This window comes from Rhamphochromis longiceps, linkage group LG1 (assembly GCF_057381845.1).
Source record: "Rhamphochromis longiceps isolate RC_006_pf linkage group LG1, R_longiceps_female_GT1.1, whole genome shotgun sequence".
Lineage (NCBI taxonomy): Eukaryota > Metazoa > Chordata > Actinopteri > Cichliformes > Cichlidae > Rhamphochromis > Rhamphochromis longiceps.
Window position 1 is genome coordinate 24595351 of NC_140557.1, and position 27258 is coordinate 24622608.

Sequence of the window (27258 nt, forward strand, 5' to 3'; positions counted from 1 at the left end):
AATAGTAAAAAGTCTCAGTTTAAAGATTTGTTATGTTTTCTTTGTGGTATTGTGAATAAAAGTTGTATTTATAAGATCTGCAAATGATTGCATTCTGGATTGGGGTGTAAATAAATTATGCAGATATACAGCACTTAAAACATTTTTTATTTCTACTCATGTGTTAAGTAACATAAAATCACATGTCAGCATTGAGAGGCACACTTTCCCCACACTTTTGTATTTCCAGCAATTTTTTTTATAAGATTCAAAGAAATGGCATCATAGTTTTATGATCAGATGTGTTTAACATAATGAGTAACGTGTTACAAATTACAAAAGCGTAAGATCAATGTTACAAAATAATCCCTTTTAGAAAAATGTTACTCTTTCATGTAACATTATCTTTTACTTCTTATGTTTTAGAGAGATTTTCCAGCACAATTAGTAACTTTTCTTGTTACAGTAACTGGGCACCATTTTAAGAGATATTAACCGCTCTACAGCAATAACAAAAGACAGACAAACTTAGAAGATAAACTCACATCATGTGCAAGCACAGACCTAAGCACGTAACATACATCAGAGCTCTAGACTAAACTAAAACATAGTTTGCATACATATGAACTTAAAACTGCAAGTGAAGTGTACATTCATTTTAAAGACATTCACGGTCACGTAATGAATTTATTGCCCTGAAACAAGATTGTCATGTTTGTCCCATAAGTAGGACAATACAGTGTAGTTAGATTGACATCTTAAGGGGAACTCTCTCCTGGTTAGTCTTGCTTGGCTCTTTGGGGTTCTGGTAGGACAGTCTCACAAATACAACAATGAGGATCACTCCTGGAAGGGCAAAAAATCAACACTGCATTTACATCACAGTTTTATTGCTAATTTAGATGCAACTCCAAGACCTCTCAAAGATGATTAAATCCTACTTTTCTAGATTTTATAATAAGGCATATATTACATTCCCACTTATTTTTAAATAGACTTTAATAGTAATCAAACAGCTTTTGTCCTGCTTACCTATGACTGCAAAGGTGCCAAGCAAAATGCCGACTGCAGACTGTATAGTTGGCATGCCCTCCAGCTGCTTGGCAGCCATTTTGCAGTTTCCTCTGACATTGCAGGGGCACACAGTCACTAACAGGAGAGATAGCAAACACACAACTCACAAATCAGGGATTTTTAACACATCAAAACAGGGTTTGATTCAGGATTGATGTGTCGTCTTGTGATTCCTTGACAAAATTTAGGTTATGCATAACGTTTTTACTATAAATACAAATACTGGATGTTATAACCAGTGGATTTAGATAGTCAAATATCAAGCAAGGAATCACATATGGCATTCATTAAAAATAGTGCAGGTGTATTAATGTAATATCTTCATAGGGATTTAAAGGCTCATTTTCAGCAACCATTACTCAAGTTCCTAATCCCGACCTATCATATTTAAAGGCTGACTGGCCATTTGAGAAAGAAAAGAACTATGTTAGCACATATTGAAGATGCAGTAAATTTATCTAGTTGCTTGTGAGGAGCATAAAGTTTTGGAGTCACTTGATAATTTCAAAACAACCCATTATAAACCAAATTTTCTTCTCCAGTTATATTGTGTGTGAAAAAGAAAGATTTCACAGGTCTCCATGTAGTCCTGTGGGGAAAGAAATTATTCAACAGCTTGTAGAATCACAGCAGCAATAACTTGAAATAACCATTTTCTGTATGACTTTAACAGTCTCTCGCATTGCTACACATATTATGTACACTATTTCAGTTGGGTTACAGTCTGGACTTGGGTCACAAGACAAGTGCTTGGGATCACTGTCTTGTGACCAAGTTTTAGTCACATATGACCCTAGAATGCTTCATCTGTTGTGAATCCCCTGGTCCTCCTCTGCCAACCTGCCATTTCCTCTCTGTTGTGTCCTGTTTTTTCTCCCTCTCTCTCCTTTCTCTGTGTATTGTGTGTATGGCTTAACTCTATCAGTTTGTTTTAGAGGGGAGGCTCTGCCGTGCTTCCCTCCTCTGTATGCAACTGGCTGTTGCTTTCCTAATACTCAAGGCTGAAGAAATCCCTCAGTCATTGCCAAATCATTGCGCTTACCATGGTGTTTGACTCTTTTGGTCGTCCCTTGTGCAGATGCTCCCAGTCCTGAGACTCCCTGCGATGAGCCTCGAGTGGTTTTTACCCACGAGGAGAAATCTGTGGCTATCTTTGTTTGCCCCTCCACCAGCTCAACTCAGACATAACTACCTTGCATAAATCCCTGTTTACTTGGAAACCAGCAATAATCCTGCTGAACTTTTACCTTTCTGTTTGAGTCCAGGTCTGAGTCTGAGCCTTGACATCATCATCCCTCCACCACTTTGCTAGACAGCTGGTATGAGATGTTTGTGCTGATATGCTGTACTTAGTGTTTACCAAATGTGGCACTGTGTATTATGGCCAAACAGCTTCACTTTGGGCTCATTTCTCCAAAGTACACAGTTCCATAAGTCTTGGAGTTTACTCAAACGAAGTGCTGCAAACATAAGCTGAGCTATGCTCTTTTTAGAGATAAGAGAATTGTACTGTCATGAACATCAATATTTAGAAGAGTTTTAGCTCTTGCGTTTTTTTGGAGTTTCTCATAACGTTGCACAGTCTGACCATGGGAGGAATTTGCTGGTACGTGTGTGTCATTGTATTAACACACATGTAATCTCTCCAGACCAGCAAGCAGGCAAAACCTGTGCTTTTATAACGGTGCGCAGATGTGTTGATGATCAGTTAAGTGCATTTGAGTAGCAGCACTATGGAGATGTACTTAGCTTTCCACAGTACTGCATAGGCTCATGTGAAAAATTTCTTTTTCATGTGACTGTAGTTTATCCTAACCAGTGTGCAAGATGTGTGATGCTGTGTTATGAAATGTCAGAATGGTTATATTAGGCAGAACACAATCTTAAGAGAGCTGTGTAATCACGAGCCTGGAAAAATCATTTGTAAAGCACCATTGCATCATTAATAAACAAGAGCAGCGCTAGGACAAGCTGGCACACTGGGGTTGATCTCTATTGATTGTTCCAGCACTCTTGTCCCAGAACCTCTATGTACTCGCTTTAGCTTATCAGCAGAGGTGTCAGCATTACCTGGCAAGTGTATGAAGGTGCTCCTGGGAGGAGAGCTGCTGTCAGAGATGGTGAAGGGCACGATGTAGACATCAGGGGGCAGGTATGGGATATTTAAGGACAGGTTGGTGTGAGTATCTGAAGGACAAAACACTTGTTAGTTGGTGCAGAAAAGTGATAGAGACTGTTTTATACATCACATTTATGATGACTTAACAAAATAACAAATGAACCTGGTACTTGTCAGCTGTGAAAATCTGTTCAATTTAAAAGCCTTATTTTTCTGTTGCATCCAAAAGTGGTCAACAACAACTATTTTTATGAAAAAAATGATCACATACAACAAGTATACAAGTACTTTTTAAGTTCTAATAACCGAAGGAAGAAAAACCCAGGCCAAACACATCCATACAACTGTATGAATAAAGAGCAAGCAGAAAGACTCTGATGGGGCTCTGTATGGAGTGGTCTGGAGCCTGTGACTCTTTATCTTATCTCTGTAAATCAGGCTAAAACACAAGCCTGGCTGCATGACGTAAGAACCCTGTCCTGTAAAGAGAAGCATATTATCAAACTGTTTGAACTCTTATCTGATAGTCTTAAACTGTCCGATTGCACCTTAGCATCATCCCCCTTCATGTTCCATTTGTCAGGTAGGGAAACATGACCTGTGCAGCACCTCTGCAGAGGCTGTTAATGTCGATCTATTTATCCTCTGCCTGCACTGTGTCAAATCTGACATGACATTTTATAAGTTCGAAGTGTGACCAGCCACCTACCCCGACCAGAGCTATTCTGAAAGCTTGTGATGAAAAAGCATTTCCCCTTACAGCTATGAACAGCCATTAAGAGCATGCGAAAAAGGAACATGAACATGCCGTTTGATTAACTGAATGTCTTCGGTGAAAAGAACTGTCACTCAGCTTCCCAAAAGACTTGAGATGAATGGCTGTACTACTCATGCACACACAGATCTGCTCTTTCATTCACTGGAGGTTGATGTAATTGTAATTTAAAAGAAAATAAAAAAAATAGACAAGTTTGCTGCAAAATCAGACAGACAAAAGCACACATTTATTGCTAAAACCATTACTGACTATGACCAGGTGCAAAGCATTCTGGGAAATTCCTATTTTAGGCTCCATTAGTTGGCAGGAAACCAGCGGTGACGTGAAAGAAATTACAGACAAGATATAATTACAGCTGGGCTCAATCAATACCAACAGGAACAGGGGAGTGAAAAGGCTAAAAAAAAACTGAGAGGGAAGCGGTTGAGCTGTGTGAATGACTTAATGACAGACGTCATTGCAGTAAATAGTTTGTATTCAGTGAGCACAACACAAGCAGTTACAAAAAAAAGGATAATTATAATATATTATACCTAGCATCTCATATAAGACTGGAGATGTTTTTCAGGCAGAAAATAAATCAGGGCATTTTGCACATCTCTACTCTTGATGGCAATTCACTGATTTTGATTCATGTAAGAAAAATAATGCAAAACATTTGGCACACTGTGGAAAATTAGATGTCCACTGGCTGTATTCAAAATTCGATTTATCCCCTTCACAAGATCCATTTGGCTGGAAGGCAATAACTTGTCCTCTCCAACAAATTAACTTCCTTATGCTCGACATTAATCAGAGCAGATTATCAATTTACACAGACAAGAAAGACACACCATTCACGTACACCTTCACAAACTGCCTGATAGGGTCTAATTTTTCCATGTTACAGAACTCAGGTCAGCAGCTTTGGCTCACATCGTCTACTGTTACTAGATAGAGCTTTTTCAAGGCTGGTAATCTGACTTGTTACTTTTGGAAAGGGGGTTTAGTGGTGATTCATTTCACTTAGTGAAGACTCTTTTCAGTTATGATTTGTGGGCCTATTTGAGCTCACTGTTACATCCACTCTGGCTCACTTTCAGACCATGTTGGCAACTAAAATCATCTGACTTCACCTTTCTGAAAAAAAAAAGATAACAGAACAACTTTCAGTCCAAGTTTGGAAGGTAGAAAAAAACTATTTAAATTTTTTTGAGTATTTTTGGTTACATACAATTTATCAGAAGCCGCCTAGGGGAGTTTCTTCTAGCAGTAGTACATTATTTATTCCGCCTGTCTTTTCACTGTGAATCACATTGTATGCTGTGCGTTGACTGGACCTTTACACAGTTTGTGTTCACCCTACCATTAATAGGTGTTAGCTTCCAGTTACGTCGAACTGTGACATCGCTGCGGAGGGAGAAATTAAGTCGTCCTCCATGCTGCGGTCCATCACTGTCCCGTGATGCAAGCACCAAAGCTTGGTCCTCTAAGCGAGGTGTACACAGGTACTTCCAGGAGTAATCTCCTACCAGCACTGGACTGTTGTCATTCACATCCAGGATATAGACAGTCACCAGGGTGGACGCAGACAGGGAGGAGTTTCCTAAGATGTAAAAAGATGCTAAAAAACCAAACTGTTGTACACTAGACTTTTTAACATATGAACATCAGGTTTTCCCAGACATGAAGTAAGCCTTAAAGAAAAAAATAATTGACTATATCTATGCCTTGGAAACTGAGTCTGCCTTTAATCAAACCGTTGTGTTGCATACTCAATGATGGAAATGATCTTACGTCCATCCACTGCAATGACCTCCATGGTGTACGTGCTGTTCTCCTCCCTGTCCAAGGCCTGCACAGTCTTTAGCTCACCAGAATACTTCCCAATTGAAAAGTATTTCTTGGTGTCCCCTTGAAGAGAATATCTGTACCAGGAAACATCCATAGCTCTGTAAAATTGAAAACATGGAATTTCACACCCCTCCCAGCTTAAATTAGTTACCTTATTGGGTGAGAATCGGGGTCGTAACCTCGGATGGTGGCAATAACCCGTCCTGGTTCTTCCCCTTCTCTCACAGTCACCTCATAATGGCTTTGAGACAAGATCGGACCCTCGTTCACATCGTCAACATAAATGGAGACCGTTGCTGTGGATGCGGGGCCGTACCGGCCACGGACTAAGGCAACTGGATTCTGGGCACTGAGCACGAGAATGTACTCACTCTCGCGCTCAAAGTCCAACACCTGTGAAAAGATGCGTGCACACAACAAGTTTCACAAAGTGTTATTTAAGTATTACTTAATTTAACTCACAACATTGCATTAGACAACTACCTACACAATAGAAGAAGCAGAATTTGCAAAGTACTGCGTAAGCAAAACTTCACAGAAAGAGAAAGCAATAAACACAATCACATTCAGAGTGAGCGGAAAGCCAATTTCAGATCATTAAGAAAGAAATCAAGAATATTGATTACTGGATGAAGCATGGCAGCAATACAGGTAAATGCAAGGAGAAAGAAGAGATAGACATATTTGTGTGGTCTATCCTTTTCTGTATTGATTTACATGAAACAAATCAGTAACGAGGACTCTCTGTTAAGGTGTTTGTTCACTGCAGCTGCGTCACTCAAGCCCAAGTTTCTCAGTCACTTTTATAATAACTTTTCTGTTTAATAAGCTACATGCCGTTCATCCATCCATTTTCTTCTGCTTTTCTTCAGCTTATCCAGTTCAGGGTCGCTGGGGGTGCTGGAGCCAGGCCTAAGTGTCGTATGGTGTGACGCAGGCATTGATATATTTTAAAAGTATTAAGTGGGGTTTTTTTTCAGTTCCAGGTTGGTCCTTGAGTTAAAACAGGCACTGCTGATGCTGTGCCCTACATTACTCTTTCATATGAGCCTAAATGTGATAAAAGTAGATTTATTTTTGAAGGTTCAAGTGTAACCACACTAAACAGAGAGTCAAAAAACAGCATGTCCTTTTTGCCAGCAGGAGAGGGACACAGTACACCCCCCTTGTGTGTCTAGTCCCCTTATCTTAGGCCCAAGGAAACTGGATTTACTGGCAGTGTTACTATATTTCTAGACAGTGTAGATACAGAGGGAAAAAAAACAATTGATTCAGTGAGCCACCAGTGAAAGATTTTCCATGATGCTGTTTGAGCAACTAGGGCATGACAGTGGAAAAGATAGTACATTATAAACTGAACACACTGCTTTATTGTTGAAGTTAAGACTTTCATTCTCTAAATTTATGAAAGGGGATAAAATTAATTTAATAATAATTTTAAAAAAACCAAAAAACCTAGCCATGAATATTAACAACTTTGTTTTATCCTCTGGGGTGACAGCATGTGCTATTTATAGGTCCAAATATTGGAAGTAGCAGTTTCACAGTGATAGGATTACCATAATCTGTGCACTAAAATAGTAACTTGAACCTTCTGACTCTGATTGTAGGATTCAAAAAATAGTTTCACAGTGGGATGATGAAAAGATGGGAAAAGACTGTGATTTTACAGATTTTAGAGGCAAAACAACCCAGCTGAAGGAAAAACGAATCCCATCCCTCAGTCTTTATTACAACTGGGCACAACTGATTTCATTCGGTGTAATCTTTTGAATCCTGCCCTGAAGCTTGTTTTTGTTGTCAGGATTTGCCAGTAAACATGTTTTCTTTTTTCCCCATAAAACAAGACATCGGCAAACTGGCACTGCCTGACATCATCCTGCTGAGTACACGTGTCTTTGTTACCAGGGAGAAAAAAAACGCACACCTTGGAGAATAGATGAGTACTGCTGTTAACTGGAAGTGACACACCAAACTGCTCAGTGTGTGTCAGCGCATGAGAGCATGTGTATGGACCCTGGCGTTACTCACCTGATGATGCTACTCTTTTTTGAATTAAGTGCCTTTACAGTAGCATCATGTTCTTGCTGTAAATAGTTATTAGCTTAAATTACAGTAATACACAATATTTAAACACCACCAAAATAAATATCCTCATATGTTTCATAAAAACATCAATGTCTACCACATTTGTGTATTTGTAATAATTTGATACACATATTGATATACATAAAACTGTAAAAGCAACAGTAGTGTATCTCTCTTCAAAACGTGATGGGTATCACCATTTAACTACACATTTACACATCCGTTTATTTCTTCTGTCTTTACAGGCTAAACTCTTGAAGGGATAACAATGTTTACTAGATAGTTTTGATGCTATGCAGATAGCGAGATAGATTTTTAGTCTCTCTTGGTGTAAGAAAAATAGTGAGGCTGGTCAGAATGAACTGTTTTGCACACATACATACCTATACAATGCCCGGTCACTTTACTAGGTACACCTAATAGAGACGTCTGTCCAACTGCTCATTCACAGAAATAAATCAACCAAAAACTTTGCAGCAACTCAGTGTATTTGAGCATGTAGACATAGTTAAGACGACCTGCTGAAGTTCAAACTGAGCATCGGAATGGGAAAGAAAGGCAGTTTAGTGACTTTGAATGTGGCATGATTGTTGGTGTAAGATGGGCTGGTCTGAGTAAACCAGTAGCTGCGGATCTACTGGGATTTTCCCATGCGACCAACTGTAATGTTTACAGGGAATGGTCTGGAAAAGAGAAAAATCCAGTGAGCTCTCTGAGTGAAAATGACTTGTTGATGCCAGAGGTCAGAAAAAAATGGGCAAACTGTTTTGAGCTGATAGGAAGACAAGAGTAACTCAGATACCCACTCGTTATAACCAAGGTATACGGAAGAGTATTTTGTTAAACCTTGAAGCAGATGGGCTACAGCAGCAGATCACAGTGAATGCCAACTGTGTCAGCTGAGACGAGGAAACTGAGGCTACAATCCCCACAGGCTCAACTGGATATGCTGTAGAAAATGAGAAAACATTGCCTGGTCTGATGAGTTTGGGTTTCTGCTGTACCATTCGACTGAACATGAACATGAAAGCATGGCTCCATCCTATTTTGTATCAACAGTTCAGGCTGCCGGTGGTGATGTAATGGTGTGTGGTGATATTTTCTTGGCACAATTTGGGCCCCTTAGTACTTCAGTGCTACAGCCTACCTGAGTATCGCTGCTGAAAATGTTTGCCCTTTTATGGCCACTGGTTTCTTGAACATAGCGTCGACTTCCCTTTACTCAATTGGCCCCCACAGTCACCAGATCTTACATCATGGATGCAGTACCAACAAATTTGCTGCAACTGTGTGATGCTGTCATGTCAATATGAACCAAAATCATACTTAAGGAATGCTTTCAGTGCCTTGTTGAATCTTTGTCGTGAAGAATTAAGACAATCCTGAAGGTCAAAGAAGGTCCAACCAGGTATTAGCTAATGATGTGGCCAGTGAGTGTATATATTTATGAAACCAATAACTCAAACCTCTGATAGCCCAGTCTCACGTTAATTTCAACAGAAGTTCCAGTTTCTTTTACAGACTTTTTATGATTCATTTTTTAATTCAATGCGATGTCACCAATTTTTTCCACACTGATTTGATCCCATCCCTTTTGTTTAGTTCGTTCACTCTCCAGCCTGTGTGGTAAAATGCCATTAGTATCTGCTCACATAATCTAATTATTCATTTGGCTTTGCAATTTCTAATAATGAAATCGCTCTGCTTTCTAGTGCTGACCTCACCCTGTAATCTGGTGAATTAAAGGATTTGCTTAAGTGCATTTTAATCCACTGGGGCTTTACTTGTGGAAGATTTAAGCTTTAATTTTTACTACGGTAAGCTAACTAATCTACAGTATCCTTTCTGGTGATGCAGCGTTCGCTATAGTGATATCTCACAAGGTCAACGTAAGAGCTACTCATAGAGACAGGAATTTAAACTGCATGACATCACTTTTGAAAACAAGCCATTGTCTGTTAAACTGAAATAATAGATCGAGATCCATTTTTAGCTTTTGGAAATGCTCTGCTTTATCTCAGAGGGGCCTGTGCAGCTCACAGTTCAATCACATTCATCAACTCCCACAAGAGGTTGAAAATAATAGACTGTCGCCTGCCTGGCCACTCACAGAGTGCAGACCATTAGAGTATAGACACACACAGACACCACATGCCTCCCTAAAATGCCCTGTAGGATTATAGGAGGCAGGCGAAGGGTGATGCACCCTGGGGACAGGAGAGATTACGCCAATGTCGTGCAGGACTCTTTTTATTATAGGCATGCAGGACTAGAATTTTGACATTTCTGAAAATCCTTTTCCAACTGTCTTTCAATGCATAATATCTACATAGGGTGATATTAAAATCATGCATTTATAAAATGAGGTTAGTTTTCTGTGACTGTGAGTGAATAATCTCTTAGGACATGCACATGCTGCAAGGACAGATACAAGCAGCTATGCCAAAAATTGTCCTTGGCATTAATATCTGTGTCCCTAAGAGGAAATGATCTTTGTATTGTCTCTCCTCTCAAAACAGAAAAAAAAAAAAAAAAGAAGTTTCATTCAGACTGATGGACCTTATATCATGTTTTTAGCTGATCTTGGTAGTCAAATGTATGAGTGTAGAGCTTCAGTGTAGTTGGTGTTGTTCACCTTCGACAGGACAAGTGTGACCTCATTGGTCTGCTTATCTGTCACTAATGAAAAGACGTCCTCTTCATCTCCAGACTCTAAACGGTAGTCCACCTGCCAGCTGTCTCCACCTCGAACATCTGCATCCCTCGCCAGCACAGCTGTCACTGTCGTACCCACCAGGGCATCCTCTGGGATGTGAAAGGGTCCGTACTGATGGCGAGAAAACACAGAGTGAATGATCACTAAGAAGAAAAAGACTATCTTTTAAAAAAGTGAAAAAGTGTATGGAAGCATTTTGCATTTTTAAAAAAAAGCAGATCTCAAATGTCTCAGCTCACACTAGTTTTCACTGACCTGACCCTCTTTAAGGAAAACCTCCCCTGCAGGAGTGCCTCTAGAATAGTTTTATAGGGGCGGCCATATAAAAATATGGTGGCACACCAAAAACAGAACTTTGACAGGGGCGCAACGAAGGGGGTGACGACGGGAAATCATGAGGGACATACAGATTGTTGGGTTTTTTTTCTCTAGTATTGAGGCACCAGTTGTTGTGAATTGGTGTTACATAAATGAATCTGGCTTTGCAATAACAGCCCCAGCGAATGCTAAATAATGATAATGATTATTTATTTCTTGTCAAGGCCACTGCAGCTTTTGCCAGCAAGTTGTTGATGTTAAGATTGTGCGGTCACCAATAAATGCCAGTGATGACCGATTGCCCAATTTTCTATTGAGACGATGGGTGACTGCATGTGACAATATACATTTGCCCCCTCTTGCCCCCCTGGTGTGAGCTGACCTTTATTTGTGAACCTCTCTGTGTTTAGACAGCCGTTTAATCTGCCACTCCTGGATGTCCTCTAGAGAAGCAACCATGCCTGTGATCTGGCTGCCCCATCCACAGGGTTGCTGAACCCAGTCCTGTCACCACTCACCTCCCACATCACCTCCTATAGGGCTGCATTGCCATGGAAAAAGCTGCACTACTCAGGCGTGACCTGTTCAAGAGCATTTTCCACCTCTGTGTTTGTGTGTCTGTGGTAGCGATTATCTAAGCAAGTGTGCATTTGTTTTTAACAGCATTGTAATGATCATCCAACAATGTTTGAAAGCTGTTTGATTAAAATCCCTAAGTGTCCATTACACTGGGCGTGGATGTAAAGAATAACACGGTGTCAGGTGTTATGTCAAATCTTTGATTGATCTGGACATTGATGTCAAAGCTCTGCAGTCGATTGGTTTCTGTCCTTGACCAAAATTAAACCTTCTTTCATAGAAAACCACTGGCCAATTACACAGTGGGCCTGGAGCTGCATTATTTATGATGCCATCCTCACAGAACTTTCTGTGAGATTGTAATGGCTAAGATAACACTGCTTCTTATACAATTTCTGCCATGTTAACGACACTGGATGGAGCTGTGTAATCGTGATGTAGCCTGCTGTAGATTGACCTATAAATAAATGAGTGGAAATTTGTCTCTAAAGAAAGCTTTATCAGATTAAACTCTAAAAACACTGTCCACTTGGAGTACAGAGAGCCAAATAAAAGTCTTCCAATAACATAATGCCATCTATATAAGCCTGAGATTAGTATCATATCTAGTTCCCCGCCAGGAAAATTAGATCAGTGACCTGCGAAGCGCGTTCACAGTCCAAAATCCACAGATGATGTTTAGCCTGCTATTTTTCCAAAGCTATTGTTTATATTGCCCCAAACAGATCAATGCGTGAAAGGCGTCCTAATCTCTGTGCGCAAGTAACTGTTTGAACACGTGTTCTCGTACCTCGTGTTGGGAGAACACCGGTGGGTTGTTATTCTCATCCTGCACCGTCACAACCACAGTGCAGGAACTGTTCAGACCTGCCAGGGACAGGATCACAGCTTCTGTTAGTGACTCAGGTCAGCCCTTCTCACAAATTAAGAATGCTGAAGGAACAGCAAGTACCTCATGTTAGCCTTCGTCACACCCTGAGTCCATGAGTCATGCAGATCACATCATCTGTCACCCTAGAGGCTAACATATATACATCTCCTGGAAATCTCAAGGGAGGCTACTGACACACTTGCTCACAAAAGTAATTAACTTTTGCCTATTATAGTCATTATGAAAGATGAAATGTTTTATATATAATTGTCTCTGATGCACCTGTTTGTATCACTGCTATACTGCCTCTCTTTAACTCCCTAAAGTACAAGATAAACACCACCTTTTCATGAAAATTGCGTTATAGCTAAGGTTGTATTTTGCCTTAAACATAGTCACCTTTGGCATCCTCAGCAGTGATGGTTAGAGTGTACTGCGGTGCCGTGCCCTCCATACTATCCGCTTGGACCGAGATGACCCCTGAGTCACGGTCCACTCTGAAGAGGGCACGAGGACTCTCTGGAATTTGTCCGACTAAGCGGTAGAAGATTCGTACATTGTCTGTCTTAGGGTCATCATTATCAGCCGCTTGCACTGTCAGGATTTCTGTCCCTGCAGGAAAAAATATATGAATAAAGAGGAGGAGGAGGCTTTCTGATTTATCATCAGAAGATATTTTCAGTTAGCTCTATAAAAAAGGGTTTTCTACACTGTTTAAAAAATGTAAAAAAAAAATGAAACAAAAAAATCCATGTTTGTTTTGTTTTGTTTTTTTAACCACAAATAGAATTTGACCATTTGACCATTTTGAAAATTATCTTTACATTTTATGTTTAAAAAATATGTATAATGCATATACAATATATACATTATTATGTACATGCTCTTTTTCTTTGGCAAATTTCAAATCTTTTTCAAGTTTGACTTCTCCTTTTCTCTCTTTTAACTCTTTTGTCAAGTAATAACAAGAGAAGCTAAAATGACAAGTCTCACAGCACACTGATTTAAAATAGGGAGAGAGTACAACAATAGCTTTCTCATATAATCCTCACTCAGTGATTCCATTTAGATTAACAGATTGCCCTGTGTAATTCATTTCCCCGAATCAGAATGTTTTAAAGCACCAACAAAAGCTTTTATGCCAAGGACCTGATACGTTACAACCCACCGTGTGCTTTTTAGGAGCACAGGAGGGGTGTTGGTGCTTCCCCTGTGTCCTGGCAAAGATCCCAATCTGCTTTCACAAAATGTATCTGGCGCTCTCCACCCTTTCATCACAACAACATTGCATCCAGGCTGTGTTTTTGCACTAAGCTGTGAAACAGTATAAAATAATTCTAGAAAATGACTATTCAAATTCACTGTGTTGCTTTATTATCATCATAATTTGTAAGACGAGTTTCTTTTAAAGATGTTTTACATGCAAGATTGTATTTTGGCCAAAGAAATAGTATTGTTCTTCCTTGGTGTGTGGTCTCAAAGCACACAGCCTGTGTGATGCAGTATCTAAATATTCCACTGTAATCTGATTAGTAGGACTTGCATGAGTGAAAACAAACAAACAAACAAAAAAAATCATCCAAAACCTATATGTTACCTCGAGCAGCCAGTTCTTTCACCACAGTATGGTACTGTGCCTGTGGAAATGTGGGCCTGTTATCATTAGCGTCACCCACCATCACCCTCAGCTCCACAGGTTTGGCAATCTCCCTGCCGTCGGGACGCTCAACCACAATGCTGATATGAAACTAAGTAAGCAGAAAAGGTGAAAAAAGAAGAAAAAGCAGAGAGGGAAATATCTGGTCACATGTGGTACCCTTAACACTGTGGGTTACGAGTCACGCAACCCACGCTCCCATCAACTTTCTAGCAGCAGACCAAAAAAAAGGGATTACATGCCCAGTAGACTACTAACGACTGTAAAGTCTTCCTCTGTGCAGAGCATGATAGGATACATTTCTGCAATACGAGTAAACATTTACTTTTTGATCCTGGTTATACTCACGGATTTTGTTGAGATTCTGGTTTCCTAGTTTCTGTCTCATCTCATATCAGCCAATTTTTGCACATTTCCAGCTCAACCATTTCAGATTTGTGTAAGAATGTTATGGTCCAGTGAACATATACAATGAGTGCTATGAATTTTTTTTTCTTGCTTGAAGAAAGCAAAGGGAACTGAAGTCACATTCAATGTCTGCGTGCACAAATAAAAGATGATTCTGATTCTCATTCAACTAGCTTTTTGGTTTTTTTTGAAAAATTCTTTCACTTTCAGACTGTTTTGGAAACAATGTTTCAACATGAATATCTCAAAAACTTTTAAAGACAAAAACATGAAATTTTCACTGATCTTTCTTATCATCAAAATGAACCAGAATATGGAATTTGGGACAGATTCATTCAAAAATGTCTTAAGTATTGGCTAGATAAATATTAAATGTTCAGCATTTGTGCAAAGTCCCATATTGTAGCACACACTGATAAAAAAAAAAACTGCACACTGCAATTCCTGAATGGTATTTAGTATGTATAAAAGTATGTAGAATAGATTTCAACAACTTAGTGACAAAAATGAAGAAAATACTATTTACTATTAAATAATAGCGCAAAGCTGTATTCAGATTAAGAGTCTTCTGGCATTTTGTGGTTCTTAAGCACTTTTCACAACTCTTAAAATCAAATATACAAATGTATCTTTTCTAACTTATTTTACCAGTGGTAGCAGTACACCAAACAAAATTTTACGTTTTTTCAAAGCCTTGTTGGTTTTCCGTAAATACTTTAATATATATAACCTTAAAAAACGTGTAAAAAAAGTCTTGAATAAATATAAGGGGAAGTCATCATATCAGTTTGAGCTTCCTGTTTGTGAGAGACTGTATTAAACCCATGAGACACCAGTTTAAACTTTCATTATCATTTTCAAACTTCCACTGAAAGGTCAGTGAAGAAAAAGACAGGGTAATGTGCTAGAACACTGCGTTTTAACAATAATCACATCACCCAATTGTAGCTCAGTCTTTCTGTGCTTTTCTTTGGTGCATCTGTGCCAGAATATTCTGCTCACTGAGTCATTCAAAGCTCACAGGAGTTTAGGTTGTCTGCAAAGCTTGAGAGCAAAATGCAAACACATGGACTTTAATTTGTAATTCTGATACAAAGGATGATCTTTCCTTTGATCTAAAGTGAGACAGATTTGCAATGAAGAGTTTTAGATTCGCGATCTTTAAAGCCATTATACAACAATCTTCTTGTCACAGGCAGAATATGTTTAATGAATAGAGCACTTTTCAGGTTTTGGTTTGTAATTAGGCTGTGACTCAGTGCTCAGCTTTGCTGAAGTAATGTGTACCAGGGTTCCTACAATAAAAAAGCCATTAAGTTGTAAGTAATAGGAGAGTTAATTAAAAACAGGGACTTTCTTCCAATGAACAACATAAGAACCCTTTTAGGGACAATAAGCCTGGCACTTCTCATTGTTCAGCTTTTGAATTAATAATTTTGTCATCAGATGGTGAAAATACTTGTGAATCATCCTGCTAGTTTAAACATAAATGAAATGCACCTGTATGAAGAGTTTTTAAATCAGGGCAGTCTTTATAAACACATCAGCTGACAAACACACATCATCTTTGATATCAAAGTTTTCACGTACTGTGGGTTCAGAAATTGAAATAAAGGGCTCAATCTTTAATAGAGGAATTTTTGACTCTAATCGTGAAATGTCATTTATTATGAGGTGCTGGAGATGTTTGGCTCAAAGTACAGACCTGGTCTTGTGTCTCTCTGTCCAGCGGGGCATTGAGATAAATGACTCCTTCTCTGCTGATGGTGAAGAGCATCTCTGGAAACTCCCCCTCCAGACCATACTCTGCCTGACTGCCACTCCATTTGACCTAAATTAGCACAGACAAATGTATACAAACATTTTATGAGTATTCAGTTTTACATATCTGCAAGTGAATTAAACGCGAATATGGTTTCTTATCTGGGCGTAGCAGGAAAATTGAGCGAAAAACTGTAAACATAGAAAGCTTTGCGACCGAGCGTGTAAGATGTATAAATACCGAGCTAAGCTACCATTTGTTTATATGATACGGAGCCAGTTAAATGCGCTGACACTGATGGGGAACAGAGAGCACAGCCAAAACTAACGATGAAGGCTGAAGGGGATTTTCCACTCTGCTTTACAACCCCCTAACAGAGGGCTGTGCAGATGGGCTGAAAGGGCCCTAGTAGCAATCAAACAGCACCCAACAAGGACAAGAGCCCAGTTGTATCACAGCTGATGCAAACCCAGGGCATGTGCATCTCCTCAGCTCACTGTCAGACACTCGTCCCTTGTTTTGGATATAACTGCCCATGTGCAATGCTTCTGTATACACAAAGCCACTTCACACAGCTGGCCGCCTTTCAGTGTTATTGTGTGCTTTGAGACCTTGCAACTTTAAAGACATGTGATTGATGAGCACTGACTCTTTTGTATAGAGCTATATACAAATCATCTATGAAATCATCTGTTTTGCCTCCATCCATGTTTCAGTTTTCCAAGCACGTGCTGTCTCTGTGATATCTTGTGTTTGAGCTTGGTCAAGAGTGGCTGTGCGCCTCTTGGCAGCACTTGGGGCATGATGCTAATCAGTACTTGAATAACGTCAAGTAAACCTCCCAAATCAGGCAATGTTATAATAATAAAGCTGAAGCTAGTTTCTCATTATTTAATAAGCTGACAGAAGATAAGTGTTGTGCAAAAGTCTTGAGACACCCCTCATTCCTTGATGTTTTATATACAAAAATGCAAAATAGTTGCAGTGATTTCTTGAAATGTGCAAACATTGAAATTCAGTAAATAATGCAAAACCAAGCTATGAATCAATATTTGGTACGGCCACCTTCCCACATAGCAACCAGGTCTGGCTCGGATCTGGTATCAGGCCGGCACTGCTGGCTGACTTCTGGCATGATAAGACGGATGTCATCCAGATATGGGCCAGGCCTGGCATAGATGGCACTGTTTATGTGATGGCATGCCATATCTGGCTCAATTGTGGTTGGGTTTATGTGGCCCAGGCCCATAGAAAACAGGTCTGGCCCGGATCTGGGCTTCAAGCTGGCAGAGTGTATGTCAACCAGATGTGCGCCAGGTCTGGCAATGATGGCACTATTTATGTTCCTATTTTCCTGTTTTAGTTAGAAGACCCAAATGCCATGTTGCAATACTATACTACTATAGTAGCTGGCTGTAGCTCAGGAGGTAGAGCAGGTCACCTACTGATTGGAAGGTTAGTGGTTCGATCCCTGGCTCCTTCAGTCTGTATGTCAAGAGTGTGAATGTGTATGAATGTAGTTAGGAAGCACTCAGTTAAGAGAAAGTGTGTGACTGGTGACTGTGGCATGTTGTATAGAGCACTTTTCGTGGGAGACTAGAAAAGCGCTATATAAGAATCAGTCCGTTCACTGTCTGAACGGAGTTATGTTACTTTTGCACAGTTTTGCATGTTCTGGCACATGTTGTTATTACATGGCTTGATTAAGGTACACATTAGGCTGACACCTGGGCCAGAGCTGAAACTGTTCTGGGCCCGCACAGGGCCAGCAGTCTGTCTACAACTCATGGCTCATGGCTGCACACAAATTACACGTGGCCCACATACCGCAAAGAATGATGGCCCTTTGGTGGCCCAGACCTGGTTTGCCAGGGGTGGCCCACACATGGGCCAGCACAAGGCCAGTTGGATAGACACTGGTGGTCCTGTGCTGGCCCATGAGTGGACAATTTCTGGTAAGGCTTCAGTGAACTATAGATGGAGCAGCTGCAGAGCCAGATACCTCTTTCAGGGCCTGTGTCACATCTCTACTGATTTTTTTTCCTATTTCTCAAGGACATGACTTCCAGAAACTGTTCATCTACTGTAGATAGTCTTTTCAGGTCTAACACCTGCATGACATTTGTTCTTCATTTGTTCAATTTCTTCACAGTTTTTCAAGATTACACAGCGTGTGGTGATATGTAAAGTTTATTGTTAATAGTTCTTTGGGAATAACTTTGCTGATGGAAAAACACCATTCTATGCCTGTAACACTGTTTTATTTTTGTTATTTTTACAACACTAAAGCCATCACTTTACAATACTGACATGGGCACCCAACCACCTTGCATTTTGCCTACTTTGAGCTAAATTTTATCATGAACACCTGAGGGAGCATGGACACTCCCCACCCTGCTGATAGCCTTCTCTGATATGTGATACTGAGGTGGTAGCAAGGTGTGCTGCAGTTCATTCAATTGTCAATTGGAGAAAAGTTATTTAAAAACTTTTCTCCATAAAATCTATTCTTAACACAATCAGGTTTCTAATGACTAATGTTTGATGAGGCACCACAAGTACAAGTATCATCTGTAATATTACTCACTGATCATGAGGCCATGACAGAGTTCGAGTGGGGCTCAAACTAATTCCACAATAAATACTGAAATTTCATGCCAGTGTGAACGCTAACAGTTCGAAGTATTTAAGAGCTTTGATTCATTCGCAGCTACTGGGGCCCTCACTCCCACTTGAGTCTCAATAGATTACAGTCCTGAGTTCAAGTAGTTTCAGTGGTTGCGTTACACAATCTAAGTTTTTAGGCAATGAAAAACATGCAATAGATAACAAATTAAAATGAATCCCCATAGCCCTGGTGATGCAATCGAATTCATATGTCTGGATTGCATATTTTAATATCCAGTCGAAGCTTGCTGATTGCAGACTCAGAAAATTTAATCATAACACCAGTCAACACTTACTTTTATAACTGACTATTACCCAGGGAAGGACAATGGCAGAGCGCATGCTAAGCAGCAGGTTGATTTCGGCATCTGTCACACCAAGGACGGTGTCAGCATGTAAAACACAAGATTTGTCACAGTTGAGTAGATGCCGACATGACTGCTTCATTTATCTGAGACAGTAGGGGAGGTGGGATGTATAGAGTGGGTTCTTGGACACGATTCTCTATGTATGTGTCATAACAGCAGTTAGCCCCACCACCTACTGAGCACAGCAGTATTAGAACACCGCGTGGGTGCAATAAGGCTTCCCCCAACTAAACACCATGTTAATCTAATCCGGTTTTGTGTGATTTTAGTTACTGTTCACATAGATGATTCAGTAAAGAAACAAGAGGGCTCATTTCACACTCTACTAACACATTTTTCATTAGGAATTAAAAGAGAAACACACAGGAAATCTGCTCATTGAGAGATTTCCAGACAGCCTTGTTTACATATAGAGACACAGATGCTATGTGTTGATATTAAATAATAAAAAGGTCACCGAGCCGGAGTATTACATTATAAATAACTACTAAACCTTTAAGATAAAACTGTAGACTTTGCAGCTGATTTGAACTGGCTTTTGAAAATATGACAAAAAAGAAATCAAATCAGCCCACGCTTGTGAATCCACACATTTTCTGTGGGTGGCAGGGGACGTTGGAACAGGAGAGAAGAGAGACTGAGGGCGAGTGTGAGGGGGAGGTGGGAGAAAACCAGAGGAGGGGGAGGTATTGCGGTGTACCTGCTGGCCAAAGCGATTCTCACAATTTGATTGAGCTTTATATTCAGCTCTGCAGGCCCCATTGTTTCCACAGTTCTCGGAAGTGAATAACTAAGATTAGTTTTTTTTTTAAATGCAGGTGTAGATTTAAAAGATTTCCTGACAAAGGGTAACTACCACCGCAAGCAGATTTTTTTGCCATGTGTTACATTATTGAGTTATTAATAGACATGTAGTAGATATGGCAACATTATAAAAAGCAAAGGGTTAGAAAAGACCAGGCTCAGACACCAACCTATAAATAGAAATTACATAGATACCATGAGATGCTTTTTGGAGTTAATCCAGTGTGAAAAAGGGACCGGCTCTGTGGGATTGTTGGCTTTTTTTGAAGAAAAGATGGCAATCAAAAATTTTCCATGGTATTTCAAGTTTCAGACATGAAATCGTACTCATATCTTCATGCAATCACCAAAGTTTACTTTTGATTTCAACACTCCTTTGTGAGGCTGCAACACTTAGATTTCTTTATCAATTCATCTTTCATTGCTTTTTAATTAGTATTTACTTAATTTAATCAGAAATGTCATGAAATCACAAATGTCTCTTTACAAGCTGATGGCTTTGGATATTTTGTTGTGGACAACTAAAGGTGTTAAAACTCAAAGATATTCAATTTACAATAAGTCTCAGTTGGATAGAAATACTTACACAGTAGTTTTTAAGGTTACATCACAGCAGCAAGAAGAAGAGAAATGTGCCAAAAAATAATAGGAATGACTTTCTATTGAACTGGACATTTCTTTAGATTATACAAGATATTCAAATATTTGTAGTAAGCCGTACAATACGATTAAAATTGCACTCCATATGTTCTGTGTATTTGAGTTTAGATTTTGGCTTAAAGCTGTAAGATTTGTGTAATACCCCTCAGAGTGATGGTAGGTTTGTGGGCGGGCAGCAGTGAGTGAGTAAATATGGGAGTTAAAGTGACTCAGTCAGGAGGTGGCCTGAAAGGATCCATGGCATTTGAACAGCCTCAATAATTTAGTATTTGGTCACTTAGAAGGAAACACTAAAAACAGCAACAAGCAATGTGAGGCCACTTTACTCAGACCACACTACTGACAGCGTTTGCTTGATTGCAACATGATAACATCTTTTTACTACATTAATAATGCCGCACCATTTAATTGTTTTTTTTTTTTTTAAATCATGTACAAAGGGCTTTACTTTAGATGGTGCATACAGTGCTAACATGGTGCATTTGTGTTGAACTGTTGCTGAGTCAATACAATCTTTTTGGTGTTTTGCTGTCTGACCTGTGAGATGGGTATGGGGTAAGGGCCCGGAAGATTTTCCTGAAGCCGTACAGGGTCAGGTGATGCCCAGGTGTTTCCTGTCACCTCAACAGTAACAATGCCAGCGGAGAAGAAGGCATCTGCCCTCCCAGCCATATCCTTCACCATCACTGAGAGCTTGTAACGACCACACATCTCTGGGTCCAGAGTAGAGGCTCCTGGTGGTGACAGAGGCATAAATTATACAAGAAAGCCTACAAGACTTTCTACAAGACAGCACTTTATTGGAACATATGTTTTACTTTCCAGAGTGCAAAAAGGCAAAAGTCCTGAAAGCTAAACAAGCAAACACACCATAATAACATAAAGACACTCCAATAATCAAAGCATTAACATGTCCTCACATGTCTGAGTGCTCCTTCTATCCGTTCTTTTGCAATTTCTTTGTTAAATGGAAGCAAAATAACATAAACAGCCGACTTGAAGTGTAATTGTGACCAGGTAGCCTAAAGAAAAGGTGCAAAAATCAAGGAGGCAATTTTCACTGCTGCTCATCTTGTGGAAATCATCAGCAGCGTGGGCCAGAAAGGACCGGCAAGTGTGAAAGTCATCCAGCTCCTGCCAAATCGTAGCAAAGGGCAATTCCAAAGCTACAGAAATAGCACTGGCACACAAGAATTTCTCGCATGTGTGTCCGCTGGACTAGAAGCGATATCACTGAATAATGTTATTGTAATACTTTTGTATCAAATATTTATACATTACTGGCTTTTTTGTGATGTCAGGCTTTTCCAAGACTTTTCATTATGTTCACATTTTGATCCTGTTTTAACAACTTCAACTTGCGTTTCTCAGAAGTGTTTTAAAGGTTCTGTACATATGTCTGCCTCTATGATTAGAAACTGACCACCAACAGCTTTTTCAGGAAAATATCAATAATAAAAATATTTCCTGATATTCTTTGTTTTGTTTTATGGGGGAAAAGGATTACTTGGTGTGAGTATTGTGCTCTTGCAGACAACATATTTGGACAATAACAGATTTCCTTTACTTAAGCACATTCATGTGGAAATAAATGAGATATTACAGAGAATTTACTTTTTGATTTTAATATGGAATTATTTAAATCACTTATTTAAATAAAAGAATTGTGTTTTAGAAACGTTTACACACACTAGATGTTTAAAGGTTATTGGACACTTGGATGCTAAATCACTGGTGGACTGAAGTGCATCATTTCAGTGTTGATATCTGCAGAAAAGAGCTCACAGCAGCTCATACATGGGCTACAATTTAGATTCCATTGTGACAATGAAGAAGATAATAATGAGGTTCACTGTCAAAGAGATATAAAAATAGTTTGCCATAGTCAATATCTGGATTTTTTTTTTCAAGCAAAAACTATGCATGCACATGAAATCTAGACAATTGCTGGCAACATAGTAGACCAATCAGTGCAAGTCTTGTGCATGATGGTGAAGATAAACCTGTTTATGACTGCAAATCAAGTCAAGAATGCTCGACATTGATGATGGTGAGCATGTTTCCCTCTCTGTTTCAAGATGCAAGCAAAAACTGAAAAGCCAGATTAAGGGTCTCTAAAGCCTTAACAGAAAACAGTAAGGTTGTGTAATGGTTTTGTGGCCTTGTGAAATGAAGTGAAAGTAAAGAAAAGAACTGCTCATGACCCACAGCATACCAACACAGAGCTGCTTCCTTTTGTTGCTTTGGCATGCGTGACTGCTAGTGCATCTGATTTCATTGCTGAATGGAGCAACGGGATGAATGAATGAGGTAGAGGAGCATCCGGTCCATTAGAATTCACTGCATGCCATTTCATCATTCAAGAGGACAAACTGTCTACATGATAAGCTCCTAAGAAATAAGAAAGCAATTTTTAATAAATGTAAAGAGTTGGCCTCTCAAATTGCAGAAAGTTAAACCTACATTGTAACACTGCACTCTAGGTGACCCTCCACGCTGATTTGTTGGGAAAATATATGTTGAAGATTCCCTTTATGGATAAAACACTCCCCACAAAATTATCTTGACTATTTCCTTTCAGCGGCTGGTTGAGACTGACCTTCCTCAGTGAGTGAAACCTCCCCAGAGACGGCATGGATGGAGAACATTTGGCTGGAGGGAATCCTGGGTGTTTGTTCCATCAGGCTGAAGCGCAGATCAGCGTGGGGACTGTTGCGGTCATCGCGATCTAGCGCTTCCACTTGCATGAATGGTATTCCTGAGAGATACGGGTGACACAGAATTAAAGAGTGGGACAAAATGTCTCAATTTCCATCCTAACTATACCAAGAAAACATGCTGATGTGAAGGCAAAAGAACAAAAACATGGGTTGTGTAACAGGAAATCTTAAAAGTTAAAAGATGAAAACTCTACAAAATGCCTAGTCTGCACAGACAGAGTAAAACAGTAACAGAATTAGCTTCAGTGAGTTGACCTTTGTGGGAAATTCAAACAGAAAGCTGATCAACACAAAGGTGTATGTACCATCATGGTTTTCTTAAATGAGAAATACATAAAAACATAATTGAGTTAATACTATGAGCTAGACCCTGTGTATATCGAAAGGACTTCAGATGGAATACACTGGGGCCTTTGTATCAAATAAATGTGATCACCAAAACCCATGACAAAGTCTTTTTGTGTGTGTGTGATTGAAATGATGCTGTTTGCAACGTTATTAAATCTATTTATACTGATGTTAAGGTTAAACTGCCGTTTCCACGGAGATATGAGGCATGTTTTTTCACTGTTGACGACATTCAGCATATTTCATAAATCAGGACTGACGAATGTGACCCAGCCTTAAATTGGCTGTGTAATACGTTCACATCTGAGTGCAAGGTTCTCGTACCCTTGAGAAGCCCGAGCTGCACGCTGCCTCTCATGCTCTCCTCTATGAACGTAGGCACGTTGTCATTCTTGTCGATGACACACACTTCAACATTGAAGCTCTGATGATGCACTGACGTTCTGAAGGACACCTGTGACGCGAACACAAACATGTTCTGTAAGAAACACACGCTGGAGCCCACGTCCACCCTGTTCATGCGAATCGTTTAGCAGCCCCAAACTGCTTTGAACAACAGCACGTGATCATTATGAACAAGATGATGAACAAGAGTATAAAAATGTATTTTCTATGTGAACTATCTGTATGGCACATTGGAGAAAGTCATTCATTAGCCGAAACATGACTGAAAATTGCTTTCGGTGCACTATGATCAGAAAAGAAATGTTTTTATACCTGCAGAGAGTAAGATGGCTGCTTTTCCCTGTCCAGTGGTTTTAGGGCGTACAGAAACTGAGCATCGACTCCAAATATGCCCTCATCATCTCCTGTTACCACCAGGTCACTATAATTAGATGGCAGGCTTTGAAGCTGTGGGGATGAAGACAAAAAGTATGCATGAAAACAATCAGTTTGTCATCCTGGTTAATGGTTAATGAAAAAACATGCACTACAAGCAACTACACAGATGCACCTGCATTTAAACTAGATGACATTGCAACAAATGCAGCATGATTAAAGTGCAAGCGATAATCTGCTCTTCACGTTTTATCCTTTTCTGGTAAGTTGGTTAAAATTGAGCTTTTTTTACTCTCTGCCGTGTTCACTAAGAGACAATAATTGAGCTCCCACAATAGCTGACCACCATTTGTTCCATGTGCCTTATGAGAAAGCAGAGCTGTGGTTTGCCAACAAGCAGCAACATTCCTTTGGGCTTCTTGTGAAAAAAATAACATTCAAATACTTGAATAAAAGATAAAGGAAATTCTCAAAGTTGAATCTAAATCCGATGTCTTCATCTGGAGGCTACGCGTTTGTCTCTCTTTATTCACTTTGTTAGTTAAAAGTGTGCTAATCTGCTTAAAATAGCCCCAAAAGAGCCACAAAGTGTACTTATGTTTGAATAAGATAGAGTTTGAGTTAGACTGAGTAGGACATCTTTACTTCTTCTTCGCCTTCTTTAGACACCTCCCTTCAGGGGCCACCACAACAGATCATCTGCCTCCATCTCACCCCGTCCCAGCTCTCACATCATCCTTCACTGCATTTATGATTTATTTTGAGGTCTTCTGGGTGGATGAAAGGGCATTACCAAAGCAGGAATGGACCAACAGGCTGATTTGTTTGAGCTTTTATAAGTGTTTTATTGACAGTAAAATATGCTTCAGAATTTCTATTTACCAGCCTCCTGCCATTCAACTTCCCCAATGACGAAATTACTTGATTACAAAAAATCCATACAATGTTGCAGTGCTTAATGAGAGGACGCTCATGGATGCTTTGAAGAAAAAATATAGCAGCGTCTGAAAAATCTACTTTAGAGCAGACGCTGAAACTGCGTATTTACAGTAATCTGCGAGTTTAGCCCTCTCTGACGAACGCAACTTCATGAAAAGGTTTTTGCCTTAAACGAATGTGAAGCAATTATTATGTCTATTCCATTTATAACACAAAGTGGGGTTATTATCCTCCATTGTGGCCATTAACAGGCTATTTGTGTGTGAGTCAAAATGACACCCAGACTGACATCAAAGCCTAAATATATTCCTATGTTTCATACAAGACGTGACGACACCACAGTCCAGCCCAATAAAATGCCAACATTCATGCTGTTGCATAACCCAGAGGAGGTCTGACTGACAAGTATGAATTAAACATCCTGTCTGCCACCCAGATGGACTATATGCAGAGACTGAGGCTGACACCTGACAAGCATTGTGAACATGCCAATTACCAGGTTTATACACTTTCAGGTCTGAGTGCAGGAAAACACACAGATCCAGCTTTGGTTTGCAGCATAATTTCCTTTTCTATCAGTTTATTTTTCAACATGTTACTGATTACCGAATGATGATTTTAAATGTTAAATCTTGATTAAATTTTGCATTTCTGACTTTTAAATAGTTAAAGGTCACGCTTACAACACAGAATTCTTACTAAAGTGCATTTGAAATCAAATCAGCTTGTATTTCTGCTTAGATATATAATTACCTAATCGCCATGATTAAAAAGGTTACGTTTAGAGAAACACATCTGCTTTCTTGGAAAATGAGCACAAGAAGTACAAGAAGTTTTAAGTGCCTTACCTTGGTTAGATACCATGGGAAAATACCATCGTAGTTTTCAGGGACACCAATTTTAACATTCGTCCCAGCACATGGTGCAGATGTATAAAGTACTGCCCACTGTGAAACAAAATATTGTCTTGGTAGCAGCTAAAGGTTCATGCAATAATGTTATCTTAGTATGAAAGGTTAATGTAATACAAAAAAATCTGCTTACTATGAGAGCTGTGAAGAGCATTGGTGTAGCTCCTCTCTCGGCCATGTTCCCCCTTGCAAACGGGATAAATGTATAATCATAGCATTTCAGACCAACTGGTCTTAGCACGACAAACACTTTGTTAAAGAGGCACCACTTACGAGAGGATTTCGCAGTTTTTAAATGAGCAACAGCGTGCACTCAAATGCACAACCACCTATGAAACCACTAAATGCCACATTTGAGCCCACACAGTGGACAACAAGAAAGACACTTTTGATTGGAAAGCAAAAGTAAATTTCTTTTTAGGTTAATCTAAAAACAAAGCGTATTTCATCATTAATGCCTGACAAATATCTTGTAGCTGTGTAGCAGTACCCAATCACTCTGAATTATGGTCATGGTAATCACTTACAAACTCCTCTAGCTGCAATTAAAGCCTCCAAAGTACAAAAGATAAGCTGTGGGTATACTGTAGCTCGACAGTAATTACGATAGGAACATGCAATTAATAAAGAAAATTAATAAACAAACTCTATTCTCTAAACAAAAATGTTTCATCTTACCTTCTCCAAATGATGCGTGTGCTCCCTCTGAGAGGTGTGAGAGGAGTTTAAATTGGGTGGAAAAACTGAGCACTTGTACTCCTTTTGGTGGATTAATGGTTAACACTTTGCGAGGAACATGCTTAACTGCCTGTTTTCCTTCCTGCAAAACCAGTGACCAGTGAGGTTCCATTGCACCGATAAGATCAAATGAATATTGAT

General features: G+C 39.5%; 1 protein-coding gene across 3 annotated transcripts; it reads right to left on the reverse strand.

Annotated features, from left to right (window-relative positions):
• Nucleotides 1-134: 134 nt before the first annotated feature.
• cdh16 (cadherin 16, KSP-cadherin) lies at nt 135-27155 on the reverse strand. Of its 3 annotated transcripts, none has more exons than XM_085402984.1 (18): nt 27058-27155; nt 26513-26564; nt 26317-26415; nt 24467-24601; nt 24074-24203; nt 23281-23439; nt 21219-21415; nt 16126-16251; nt 13953-14103; nt 12755-12967; nt 12275-12351; nt 10507-10698; nt 5935-6176; nt 5727-5857; nt 5296-5535; nt 3124-3240; nt 1012-1128; nt 135-825 (listed from the first exon to the last, which is right to left on the reverse strand). In XM_085402984.1, the coding sequence occupies exons 2-18, from the start codon at nt 26555-26557 to the stop codon at nt 725-727; spliced, it is 2472 nt and encodes an 823-aa protein (XP_085259110.1). In that variant the 5' UTR covers nt 26558-26564; nt 27058-27155; the 3' UTR covers nt 135-724. The 3 variants fall into 3 exon arrangements, with proteins under 3 accessions (XP_085259110.1, XP_085259101.1, XP_085259107.1); XM_085402975.1 differs by having other exon boundaries at nt 5296-5553; XM_085402981.1 differs by having other exon boundaries at nt 5296-5553; nt 26317-26411; nt 26512-26564; nt 27058-27138.
• Nucleotides 27156-27258: the final 103 nt, after the last annotated feature.

Coding starts and splice junctions, on each gene's coding strand:
- cdh16 (XM_085402975.1), bottom strand. CDS start 26,557: ATGGCCGAGAGAGGAGCTACACCAATGCTCTTCACAGCTCTCATA. Junction 21,416..23,280: donor GGTTTCACTCACTGAGGAAG/GTCAGTCTCAAC, acceptor TGTCACCACCAG/GAGCCTCTACTCTGGACCCA. Junction 12,968..13,952: donor GAAAGAACTGGCTGCTCGAG/GTAACATATAGG, acceptor TTTTTCCTGCAG/GGACAGAAATCCTGACAGTG.